Source organism: Podarcis raffonei, chromosome 7 (assembly GCF_027172205.1).
Source record: "Podarcis raffonei isolate rPodRaf1 chromosome 7, rPodRaf1.pri, whole genome shotgun sequence".
Taxonomy (NCBI): Eukaryota; Metazoa; Chordata; class Lepidosauria; order Squamata; family Lacertidae; genus Podarcis; species Podarcis raffonei.
In genome coordinates, this window is record NC_070608.1 from 28,822,732 (window position 1) to 28,836,515 (window position 13,784).

Here is a 13,784-nt window from a genome sequence, read left to right on the forward strand (position 1 = left end):
GACTAGGAGCACACAAAGCAGATGCTGTATTTGTTTGAAGAAAACAGAAATAACATCTCATTCATCTTGGAGTTGATTTTGCCTGCTTTTGTGTGTGTATGTGTGTGTGTGTGTGTATGTATATATATATAGATAGATAGATAGATAGATAGATAGATAGTTTACAGACATTCTTCTATTTTCTGTCTCCTTTTATGCTTTATCAGCTACTTCCTTTAAAAAGTAGAGCTTCAAAAATGAGAACAGCCACACTCCTAACATGTCTATCTACCTAAAGTCACGTTGTATAAAATAATGTAGTGATGCAAATGTTGTTCTTCCTCCCTGCACCCCCATTTTTAGGGTAACCCCCCCATCTATCCCATCATAATTATACGAATACAGGATGCTATGTTGCTGTGAACTAGCACTTGATCTCCATTTCCTTGTTGATTTTATAAAGCAGTCACTTGCTGGTGGTTTCCATAGTAACAAGTGAGCTTATTTTTCCCTCATATTCTTATGATCTCCTCTTCCCCTAAAATACAGAGAGTGTAGCATGAAATCACTGAAAATTCCACTTGTGCTATTTTATCCACTGCAGAAAAAAAGTAAGGCACAGTTTTCAATCAAATTAGGAGAAATGTACACCCTGAACGATCCTCCTCAATGAATTGATTTTTCTATATTTGATATACGAACAAACAAAAGCACACAGATGCAAGAATGAATTGCGACTACTTACACCTTTGGTTTCTGCGTTTGCTCTTGTACATAGTCATCCTGAAGAAAATCCGGCTATCCAAGAAACAATTCTCTCCGAGACGTAGACAAAAGAGTCAAGGCTGTGCTTCCTCTCTGCAGTGAGGCAGTTGCTCACTGACAGAAGGTAACCAGCAATCTCTCAGTGAAAAGCCGGGGTAATACCATTCTCGTCCAATCTTGGGGAGATATTGCTAGCTCCATTGCCTCAAATGCTGCCTGGGGGTAAAATGAACTCCACCCCCATTCCTGTTAACGTTTAAGCACCTCTCCTGAAAACCCATTCACTCTGAGGAGACATAAATCAAGCCACGTTGCTTTAATGATGTAATAATCAGATATCATTTTCCTGAGTGACCTCAGAGTGTTCTTCCTTTGGAAATCACAACTGACAAGGAAATGATGTGGAGTAAATAAGTGTACATGCAATTAAAAACTGACTATTTTGTGGAGTGGCAGCAGAAAAAAAGCTACTAAAAAAAATAGTATCAATTAAGTACTTATTGTTACACGTACCGCAATCACTTACCCTAAAGCAGGGCTTATTTTAACTTCTGCTGTATTGCTAATCATATATCGTTCAGGATGGAAGGAAATAAAATAAAAGCTTTCTACTAAGCCAAATTAATGGGGGTGGGAGCTTGGTTAGGGTTGAGCAAAATAAGTTGAAAAAGCAAGTCTTTCTAATGCCCTAGTGTCACTTCTGTCAGTGCTGATTCCCTCTTGTATAGCTTTAAAACACATTTCCTTAGGGTCCATACCCTAAGTTCAAGCTATCTGCCCATACAGCTGCTTTTCACTTCAGCTCTTTGCTCTAATTGTCTCTTAACTGGCTGTCATGGTGAGAGACAATATTCTGTGAGAACTACTAATAGTCATTATGTATGTTCAGCTCTCGACAACAATGCTTTCTTAGTGTTGCCAGAGCCTTTCCATATTGTCCACACACCTCCCATGTCATCTGCTTGCAGCTGTCAGGACCTGGCAGCTAATGATGATGGGATCTGAATACCAGGACCAGCCTCCACCTTCCACATAAAATGGAGGGTGTTCTAGCACTTTGATGCACCAGAGAAATGTAGCTCCTAGATGTTTGAAGCCAAGCTTCCCTTCATCCAGATGAAATCCAAGGCAACATCATCAAACATTTTAGATCCCCTTTTCAGAAATCATCAGTGGTACCTCCACCCTTTTTGTTTTCCACGAAACTTCTTCACAGGAAACACTCCAACCCCCTCCAAACACAAATGCCCTCAGATCCCTAACTGCAGTGGGCTTTTGAGAATGCTGTGACTGACAACCACTTCACCAAAGTCTCCCCTGAAGCTCCTTGCTGAATGCCCTTCTTTGCGCCACAACATCCCACAGTCCTACTCAGCAGAAGCCCTACTGAAGCCTGGAAACGCCTGACCTCCCTGAGTCCTTGCATTTCTGCCTGATGGATGGCCTACTTTGGTCTGGGAATACCTGACTCTCCTCTGCTTTTCAGATGTGCAATCACAAGACTGCCTTTTTATGTGTGTGAAGTTACTAGGCCCACTAACATTTGAATTTCGATTCAGATAGGTAGCCGTGTTGGTCTGACGCAGTTGAAATATATACTTTTACCATCTGAAGAAGTATCTGAAGAATCTGGTATCTGAAGAAGTGTGCATGCACATGAAAGCTTATACCAAGAACAAACTTAGTTGGTGGTCTCTAAGGTGCTCCTGGACATTTTTTATATTTTTTTATACATTTGAATTTAGGATGATCACAGAAAATGATGTTTAAAACTGCTTCATGCATTCTCTAATGCTGGTGTGGACGTGGGCAGTTTCCATTCTGCACATGAACAGAATAATCTAAAACAGTAACAACCATATCTCTGGAACCTTTGGGCACGTAGGGTGGGTAATATTTGTCAGTACAATTAATCTATTTGAACTATGTAATCGTTATGCACCTTTTGATTTTATTATATAATATATAATTTAAATACAGCTCAACAGTGTTGTCCTCCCCCTTATACATTTTTAGCCAGGAATATACAGTCCTGGGCGGAAGCAAACTCTACTCCTGATAATAGAACTGAACTGCGAGTTTCTACCAGTCTTGTTTTTAATGTTATCATGGGGGGGGGGATTAAAGTACTTTATATGCTTAAGATTGAATTTTGATTAGAGAGTTTTCTAGATGTTGTTATGGTAACAAAAGGATTAGTTTTTATCCCAAAGCAGACACATTAGCTTTCTGCCTTATATTACCTTTCTCAAAGATAACAGCAAAACCTAATTAATAGATTACTTCCAGGCAATATGACTGTAATCCACCCAGAGCAACTGTCGTGTATTCCTTGCTAAAGCGAGTGGTGCTACTGCAGTTGTAGTGCATTATGACTGAACTACTGTGGTTTTAATCTACTTATTTAACAAAGTCAATATAACGTTTGATTGTAATGAAAAACCCAAGTAGTTTACAAGGAATATTAAAATTATTATTCCAAAAACAGTCAAAAGATTCTAAAAATAATTGAAATTAACAGCTCGCCTAAACAAAAATGTTTTAAGCTGGTGAGCAAAAAGTGTGCATGCAACCCCTGATCTGTACAGGGGTTGCGTTTTGGGTCATCATGCGCATTGGTGGAGCATGCATAAGCCCACCCTGCCCCACCCCACCCCGTTCTACCCTCTTCTGGGTACAAAGTTGGCCCATGCATGCACAGTTGCAGGCAACTGACTAAATTCTCAGACACAAGAACCACTCATTCACAGTGCCTCCATCTTGCCAGGGTTCAAGAACAGCTTATTTTTCCTCATGCATCCCACCACCGCTGCTAGACATCAGCCCAGGGCCAAACGGCCCCTCCAGAGCTAGGTGTTATATAGAACCAATGCTGAGTATTATCTTATCTTGATAGCAGCTTGCTCCAAAATTCCTAATGGCTGCTCCCTGCAGCTTCATATGGATATTGAATAGTGTCATGGATAAAGCAGTAGTGTGGCACCTCACATCATCACCACTAGCAGACTGAAAAGCATCCTCTCTGGACCCATTCCCATAGAGAGGACTGGAAGCATTCTAAGACCACGTCTCCAATGATCATTCCACAGAGCCGGTCCAGGAGGATACCATGGCCACTGGTATTGAAAGCCACAGAGAGATCAAGAAGCAGGAACAAGGTCACACTACCCCTTGTCCCACTCTTTGCAAAGGTGATCCATCAGTGATCAAAACCAACTCAGTTTGATGGCCAGCCATGCTATACTTGGGAGTTCTCTGGGCTGTGGGACCTGGGACCTCAGATCCGGCCTTAGCTACACCAATGATCAAAAGCAACAAGCAAAGTGTGTGTGTTGGGGTATGAAACTGGATGGCAGAAGTGGTGAGGTACAATGTGTGTGTTTATCCCTGTGTTTAATTATTTCCTGCCTGAGCTGTTTTTCTGACTCCCTCCCCCCAAGGTTTTGCCCTCCAGAGCTCTTCTGCAGAGGAAAACTTACAACAGATTCATCAAATGGTGTTGCTGGGACTAGCCATTCAGCCCCAGCCAGCACGGTCAATGGTCAAGTATAATGTGCGTTGTAGTCCAGGAATATATTGAGGGCATGTTGGCTACCTCTAACATAGCAGATTGTGTGTGTGTGTGTGTGTGTGTGTGTGTGTAGGCAGGGGAGATGTAAAATACCCAGTACACCAGCATCACTGCTTTGGGGAATAAATCAAAATCTCATGAGACTTAATCATGGGTATTCCACATAATATGAAATTTGGCCATCAGCTCACATCATCCGTGAGTTTTTATCACTTAAAGAAATCTGAGAGGCATTCTACCCCAATTGCTGGCACTACAAGCAATGGGGAGATTTATAAATGACTTCAATAGGTTCTCCTCAGCAGGATCTTGATATGCCAATAACTACCAAAGTTGCTTATTTTTCTTTCCAAGTGAGGTGGCAGCTTACTATCCTCATATGAATCATGTGAAGGTCCAAGCTTTAAGGCAGTGTGCCATAATGAAAGTAATCTGCAGGTTTCAATTTCATTGAGGAAGAGATAGTACAGCAACCAAAGAAAAGAAGGATAACCTCAGTCTTAAAACATATGTTTAGGGGAAATTTGAGCCACAGCTAATATAACTCCTTAGATCTCAAGGTAAAGGATGGAAACTGAGGAGTTTTAAAATGCCAGAAGGAATCCTTTTGAAGCCTGGGCACAAAGGAAGATAATTTAGTGGAGTCAAATCAGTTCCAAGGTTGGGTAAATGTGTGCTAAGAATTTTAAGAATGAGGTCATGTTAGGTCATGCCTCATGAAACCTTGTGGACTGTCACCCAAAAGATGCAGATACAGATATTCAGCTCACTTAAATATGTAACCTCTCTTTTGAAAGATCATCAGCTAACTAGCTATACCTAAGTCTCTAATGCAATGAAATATGGTAATTTTACAGGTCACATTCGTCTCCTTTCTTTGAAATTAGGACGTGTGGTATAAATGGCTCATAGCGTTTTAGGATGATTGTTTCACTAAATCAGTATCTATAAATTTATCTGTAATCTTCTAGGTTCACAGGGGTCCTGCATATATCTGATGTACTCAGCATCTTCTGCCTGCTCTACACAGTCTCTTCACACTGTGGAGTATAATTCCTGAAGAGAAAATCTGCTCTATTCTGCCCGGTTACCAAAATGGCTGATTAATGTGCTTCACACCTTTTCTAACTGCTGCACATACACAGAATATTCAGCCTCCCTTTAGAGTGGCTGCTGGGTATGGGGATTTATGTTCCTTCCTCTCTACATATTCATATGATTTAAAAAAGAATTCCTGATTTTCACAGTGATGATAAATTAACACAACTAAGCACTTGATGCTGGATGTTTAGTTTCAGACTCCAAGGCAGGATGCATGGGAAATGGTCTTTAAAGAGGACAATTTCACCAAACCTGTTATTTTCATTTCATTCATCATTGGCTACACAATTTGATCAGAACAGCAAGGATATTGCACTGCAATTCCCACCCTCAAAAAGTTTCAAGGGGTTTACATCGTTTCCTTCTGGAAACTGCTGCCACAAAATTGTTTTAACTGGTTTTAAGATTGTTGCAATCCACCCTGGGGTGTCATGGTAAGATATTATAATAACACCTCCAGGCTCAGAGGCAGTCTATACCACTAAATACTAGATGCTGGTAATGAGCACTTCAGGCATGGGCATTGTTGTGTTCATTTTCCTGGTTGCTGTTAAAACTCAGAAGCCTGTGAGCACTTTCTGAAGTCTTTGCACATGCTACTAGGACCAGTCTCCTCACCTCTGAACTTCTTCAGTGATGCACAACTTAGCAGAGGAGTGCAGCTTTTCCTAGGCAACGATCAAGACTGCTCAGTCAGGACAACAATCAGGAACAAAGCTGATGACTAGTAACTTGATTCTGTAGTTTATTATATATGGCAGTAAACTCGCAAGCTATATGCAAGTTACTATATACAGACATGAACTTCATCACTCTCCAAGAACCCCAGAATACTCCTAACTAGCCAAACAATGTCATAGGTCATGCTGCCTATATGAGAGACCTCAGGCAATCACCAAGCTGTTACTAGGTCCTCTTATCTCCAGGCAAATTTCTCCTGTGCTCTGTCTCCCTAGCCTGTAGTCAAAACACTAATTGCTCACTTGCCAAGCTGCACGTAGACCATGAACTCCAACTTCTGTTTATAATGTTCCTTTTACACTGCATCACCTGTTGCATTGTAGAACTGTGGCTTTTGGATCCATATATTGCCATGTCACACTAAATTCCATTCCCACTAGTGGTGCGGTGTGACACAACAGCCACCATCACTGGACATGCTGCCACCCTTTTATGTGCACGCATGCTTCTGTTACCCCATGAGTCATCCATGAAAACTGCTGGAAAGAACTGTATGCCAGAATACCACCCCAAATTTCATCGCATGAACAGCAGCGGCATGATGGACATGGTGTGAAAATTACAGAACAAAACTCCCATGATTTTCTGGGTTAATGAGATTGAAACAGATTCCGCCCCACATCCCTCCCGGAAGCAATTAATATGGGAAACTTCCACTAGATTTTCCAGAAGTGACTTTTACATTGCGTGATCGATCACATAAAATGCAAAAATTATCAGGTAAGGAAACATCAAGAAAATGGAATGAAGTACTGTCCGAATGCAGCCTTGGTTAGCCACTGTGAGGGAAATGGATGCTGGATTACATGGAGATTTGGTCTGATCCACTAGAACTCTTCTTATCTTTGTCTGAAATGTGCCACATGGGCTGACTCACTAAGATTTGATTTGGTATTTTGACTAGTAGGGATGGAACCTGATGCATGCATTTTAACACTGAGCTACAGTGGTTAAGTGTGCTTAGCACTGTAGCCTTGTAAATTATATTTACTGGTTTATAATGGAATGGGTCTTGACTTTCTTATGACTGTGAGAATCTCTCTGGACTTCCAATCACCACATGGTGTTAACCTTGAAATATACACGGCCAAATGCAGCCTTTACGCAGCATATTTTAACTGGAGAGGTTATGCATGCATATCATTACTTGTACCCTCCTTCGTTTCCTCATCACATTTAGTTGCAATTATCCACACTGATGAGCTCTTTCACCATGCTGAATTAAGCTGCAAATGATATCATTTTGCTGTTCATAGACCAAAGCCATTGCAGAACTCCATCTCAAATCCATATGTCTTGTTCCTGTGTGTCTATAGAAAGTTCAGGGGGAAAACCCCAGGGCTGCATTCAGTCTGTCTCCAAGTCCCAGCGAGACACAATTTCAACATAAATAAATACACTTGTGAATCTGTGACTGACAAAACAGATAGGCTTAAAATTATTATTTTTTGGCTTCTGCCTCAGTCAGTAAAATAACTGCATTTCAAACCTGGCGCTGGGTACTGGCAATAATAAAACTATTGTCAGAACTGTCCCTACTGTTAGGTAGATGGAGGCAGCCGCCTTAGGCAGCAGCATCTGAGGAGCAGGCAGTGGTGGCAGTGAGGTGTTGGGCTGTGTGTGCATCTTGGCTTGATCTGTGGCCTCCTAAGCTAGATTGCTGCCTTCAGGTGTGGTGGAGCCCTATCCCAGCGCTGAAATAAAAATTCAGCTGCCAGTTGTGCACACAGCTTCTGTACATAAGGTGGTGTTCAACTAAGTTTTACTTAGTGTAAGCACATCAGAATGAATGAACATGAGTAATTTAGGGCCATTAATTTCCATAGGGGCTAGGTGAGTGGAAATTCATCGAATAGCACACATGGAATGAGGATCATCCCGTTTTGTCCTTTGCTTCAGGCAGCAAAACCTCTTGGGCCAATTATAACCACTGTAATCCTCATGGCAAAGGCAAAAGTGGAGAGCACATTATTCATAGCAATCCCAAACAGAAAACTTCCAGCATTTGCTTGCCGCCTTTTATTTTTAATTGGTACATGGGTCAGCAACCGATGCTTGTTATAATCCCGCTTATCAGCTGCTTGGAAGGGAAGATTATTGTGGAGAGAAGCTGTATTTTGTCCCCTGCTTCTCAAATGGATGATCAATATTAACCTTTTGTAAAGGGTTTTTGACTTCTGCCTCAGTCAGTAAAATAACTGCATTTCAAACCTGGCACTGGGTACTGGCAATAGTACAACTACAAAAACCATAGAAGCAGGACACAACATGGCAGCAGCTCAACTTAGGCCAGATTTACACTATACATTTAAAGTAGGATGATACCACTTCAATCACCCACGGCTTTCCTCTAAGAATACTGGGAGCCTGTGTTTCTTAAGGGTGCTGAGAACTGTTAGGAGATATCTATTCCCCTCCCAGAGTACAATTTTCAGAGTCTCCCGGGGAAAGGGATCAATAGTTAAACTACTCTAGGAATTGCAGCTCAGAGAGGGGAATAGGGTCTCACTTACTGTTGTCTACTCTCCATGGCAATGGTTCTCCAAGTTTCCAGATCAGCACCTGATACCCATCATTTTAACTGGAAATACTATAGGCCGAACCAAGATCTTTCGAATGCAAAGCAGGTGCTTTATCCCTGAGCAATGGTCCCTTAGCACCTAAAGGCAGCTCATGAAATAAAGCCTAATTTCTCTTTTAAGGTCCATGTGATCAGCAGCAATGTAAACGAGATCCTACTGCTAAAAGATACCTATCTAAACTGTCTCAAATACTTAAATTCAAGCAGCAGGGAAAAATACACCACACAAAAATTGGAAGCCCCCTCCCTGCTTGTCTGGTGTGATTTTGTATAACCCTGTACTGAAAGAAGCATTAGTAGAAAATGAGGTTAGCACCTACAGCTAAGGATGGCAGGTGCTGGTGGAATTTGATCCAGTTTGCATTTAAAATGTAGCCTGCCTAATCTGTACTTTCAAAAACAACATAGAAATGGAAACACTGCCATCCTTTGAAATTTGCACTTCTACAAATTTTTCAATGCAGTTTTCCAGCCAAGTACTGTGTACAAAAATGCATATCCTAAAGTAAGGTGTACACATAAATGCATACATTAGTGAAAATAACATATAGAAATGCATAAATGCATAATAGGAGGTTAAATTGCTATGCAAAAATATGTATATCTGGTAAAATTGCATACAAGAATGCATACATTAGGATAAAATTGAACTGAAATATTAATGAATTTTTGGACGGCTCAAATTTCTCTCTCTCTCTCTCTCTCTCTCTCTCTCTCTCTCTCTCTCACACACACACACACACACACACACACACACCTGATGTGGAGAACTGAATTTAAGATTGGAAAAATGATAAATTAGTCCACCTTCCCTAAAGGCCACCCTTGCAGCATTATATTAGGCATCTAGCCAATCTCAATGCTTTCATCTGTTTTACCATTTGCCTTTTATGATCAAAGTCCCTATAGTCCACTTCAGAGTGATAATGTGATTGTTTAAAGACAAAACATGTCAATGGCTGTAAATTACTTCAAAATATCAGAGCCCTAGAACAGCAGCATCATCAGCAGCAGCAGGGATAGAAGCACTCAAGCTTTTGAGAGTCTCAGTCTTTCATAGATGGAGGATGGATCTTTCATGATAATAGCTATAGCTTTAGATACTAAAACTGCAATCCTATACCCACTTACCTAAATAAAGCCCTACTGAACTCAATGGGACTCAGCTCTGAATAGATGTACATAGACGAAAGTATGTACATCTAGTTAATTTTTTCCAGGAAAAAAAAATATTTGGAAAGGTTGTACATTAATTCATGGCTGAAAGTGACTACAGTCTCTCCCCAAGCATTTACACTCTTATTGCCGTTAAACTCTTCTTGGGGTCTGCCTGCAAGCGAAACATTTCAAAAATGGAATATTCACAGCAATGATAACTGCTGGAAGGGATTACAGCTGCAGAGAAGACGGGAGAAAGAAACAGTGAAGGAGATAGAAAAGAGATTCCAGTGAAGAGGATCACAATTTGGTTAGGAAGGACAGTCTTGGGTGCTGTATGAAAGGACTACAGCAGACGCATTTTGTCATAGCTCCCAAGCATCTCAAAAATTAATTCAAGGATCCTAGTATACACCTAGGACAAAAGTATGGAGGCACTGCAGAGGAACATCTGCATACTTCTTTCATCAACGGATATTTCCTAGAGAGGGTATTATGCACACATGCATACGTAAAGCCTGAAGCACCCTCCACTCAGCAACCAAAGCGTGAAGGCCAATCAAAACGTACCATTTCCAAGAGCTTGATTTTGACACTTAGAATTAATGACCGATTCTGCAGTTGGCTTCTAATTAGAGAAGTGAGCAATTCAGTTTGACATGAATGATGAGAAAATCTCAGGCAATTTTAAAGGCCTCAGTAGGCTTCAGCGTGAACTAAGTGCCCCAAATACCCTGGTTTTCCACTTGTTTGTCAAAAGTTTGTTTCCTGCAAAGTATTTGTCTGCCTCTAGTGGATTCTGCCTTCTACAACTGGGTTGCAAACAAGAGCAGCTGCAGAGGCCTTTGGAGGGGGGGTGGGTGGTGCCAGTGCTTGCCTCCACAGTTTGCTTGCAAGCCATTTCAAGGCTCTTTACAGAACCACCATTCCTCTAGCTTATTCCTCTAATTTTAACCCTCTGTTTTATTAGGAAAGCTAAACGTCTGCTGTATTTTAAATAGCTCTCACTGCTGGCTGCTTCAAGTGAGTTAAATTTCGCCATCTCCTCTTCCATCTTCTTCTCCCCCTCCTCCCCAGGACTATTTTCCTCTCAAGGTCAGTTCCATACTCTCACTTTCACAGACATCTATAGTTTCTTTGTGGTATGCTAGGCCCTTAAGGCTATTGTTTTCGAATCATTACTTTAATTGAGCAGACAGCTTCCCCTTCCCCTAGTCTCAACCAGAATTCTTCCCCCTCCATTTACCCTGAACAATTTTACTGCATCTCAGCTTTGCTATGTGTTTCTGTGCATGTTTTCAGAACTGATAGCTTTAACTCCTTAAAGGGCTGTTGTTAAGTGTGTTGTTTCCCAAAGTCTGGCCAAGCAATGTCAGTTTCGCATAGTTTGTAAAATAAACATGCAAATTCTCCTTTTGATACAATAAAAGTACTTAGGATTTATTTTTGTCATACTTGATTACCTTGAGGTGCTAAATATGGAAGGTGCCCAAACATAAAAAGATCTTGTTTAAACACAAGTGTCACAGTGACATATGAGAATTGCAGGCTTGTGTGCATAAACTGAACATTGCTAAGCTTCCAAGGTTACTATTTAAGTTCAGAAAGAGTTTTTGAGTACAATTCTATGCAAACATTGAACTTTAATGCCACATATTTCTGAACCGATAGGCATAGGATTTGGCTGTTAATAAATCTTTAATTCCTCTTCAGTGAATTATGCAATATATCTTTAATGTGCAATACATATTTAATCTTTATCTGGTTTCCCCACAATTGGCACTGATGGCCCATATTTTGCAAAGAAAGAAAAATTAGCTCAGAATGTGTATTTAGATATGCATATGCTGTATGTGTGTGTGTGTTTGTGTGTCTAATCTGTAATCAGCATACCTTAGTGACTACATTTTAAGAACTGATATGCTAAGTGAAAACAAAAACACAACTTAATATGTAAAGTTGCGAGAATCTTTCAAAAGCTTTTAGGATGCGTAAAGTGTCAGATGTAAAGCATCTGATTAAACGTCAAGACTCTTTCATTCCTCATAAGCAGAAAGAAAAACGTATTTGCATGCTAATTTCTCAGAGCTTGAAAAGCCAGAGTTTATTATAATCCTTTTTTAAGATGCAGCAATTTAAAATAAATATCTCAATTATCCTGCCAACTTATTATGCAAAACTTTATTCAAGTTTTCTCTGGGTATCAGCTGCATTTTAGCAATTTGAAAATAAGTTGTTACTGGTTAAAAACTGCACAGTTTACTTATTCCACCTGTAGCTTTCAAGTTTTAATTTCCAAGGAGTCCTGATGTTCCTTGGAATGTTATGAATGGATCCTCAATGAAAAGGTCAGTAAAAGAGGACAAACAACCATAAATGACATCTTGCCCAACGCTACTGATCTTTTCCTGAAGATTGCAGCCTAAGAAGTGTTGGGTCTGTTAGTCATTCTGTGAAGGATAGCTGTGTTTTGGTTTACTTTTTGCAGGGATGTCCAAGACATTGATCGCGATCGACTTGGAGATCCTGGGACTGATATTGATCGATTGCAAGCTCCTCCTCCTCCTCTCTCTGAAGCCGGCTTGCCTTCTCGGGGGTTAGAGCTCCAGTGGTGGGGAGAGGGGGGAGGCAGGAAAGGAAAAGCTCCGCACCTGCTCGCCCGCTAGTTCAAATGCAACGAAAGCAATAAGAGAGGAGCCCTTCCCCAAACAGCGAGGAAGGCAAAGAACAAAACACATGGGGGAAAGCCCCCTTAGTGCTCCATGAGTTTGAGCGAGGAAAAGGTTTTAACGCAACAGTAGGGGAAGGAGAGGGAGGAAGGAAGTGGCATGCTGACACGAAGTCAGCTGCGATTTAGTAGGGCAAAGACAGTAGGGCAAAGACGGAGAAGCCCGGCACACTTTGACTGGCTCTTCAGATCTGTGTAAAGGAATATAAAAATATAATTTGATTTTTCTCACTTGTTTAGTTACTTGTTCATCTAACAACTATTTGGATTTGACATGGTGCTATCCAAACATAACTACAGTCATACCTCAGGTTACAGCCACTTCAGGTTGCGTTTTTTTGGGTTATGGACCACCGTAACCCAGAAGTACCAGAACGGATTACTTCCGGGTTTCGGTGGTCGCGCATGTGCAGAAGCACTAAATCGCACTTTGAGCATGCGCAGAAGTACCGTATCGCAACCTGCGCGTGTGCAGACACGGGTTGCGAACGCTGTGGGTTGCGAACGTGCATCCCGCACAGATCATGTTCACAACCTGACTGTCCACTGTACTGTATCTGTGAAATAAAGATCCACCCATTCATCCATCTATGTGTATCTATCTATATCTATCTATCATCTATCATCTATCTATCTATCATCTATCTATCTATCTATCTATCTATCTATCATCTATCTATCTATCATCTATCTATCTATCTATCTATCTATCTATCTATCTATCTATCTCTATCTTAAATGACTTCGGAGGGTGGTAGATCACTGCCAGTTTTTGATACTGGATTGTAGATCACACCCTACTCAAAGTTGGATGTGCCTGACTTATTGGTTCAGAAAGTAATGATGATAATAATGATAATGATAATGATAATAATGTTGCTATGATGTTACTATTCCCTCCAGAAAGGTGAACGGGAGCTCATCCTCACTTGCCGCTTGCCTTGCTGCTTGCCCCTGGTGAAAACCTGCTGTTCACTGTTGCATCAGAGCAAACATCAATCGGGTTTTCTCTAGATTGACATATGCTTCAATTTAGCACTAAAATAGTTTTTCTGGTTGAAAGTGATGGGGCAAAGGGAAATCCATTTGGACCCATGCCTAGAAACTAAGGGACAAGCAGAAAACTGCTTGGACCCATGCTTTCTAAGCACAGGACAAGC

General features: G+C 40.9%; 2 protein-coding genes across 8 annotated transcripts in view; one reads left to right on the forward strand and one right to left on the reverse strand.

Moving 5' to 3' along the window:
* Positions 1-13,784, forward strand: part of RBIS (ribosomal biogenesis factor) — a 158,831-nt gene that overhangs the window by 143,372 nt on the left and 1,675 nt on the right. The gene's annotated exons all lie outside the window — the stretch shown is intronic.
* Positions 1-13,784, reverse strand: part of RALYL (RALY RNA binding protein like) — a 242,517-nt gene that overhangs the window by 59,783 nt on the left and 168,950 nt on the right. The window contains exon 1 of one of the 7 annotated variants that reach the window (XM_053395751.1): positions 725-980. The exons of the other annotated variants lie outside the window; for them this stretch is intronic. Coding sequence (XP_053251726.1) covers positions 725-761 — 37 coding nt within the window. The 5' untranslated portion in view covers positions 762-980. Of the gene's footprint in view, positions 1-724; positions 981-13,784 lie in introns of those variants that run through there. 7 annotated transcript variants of the gene reach the window in all.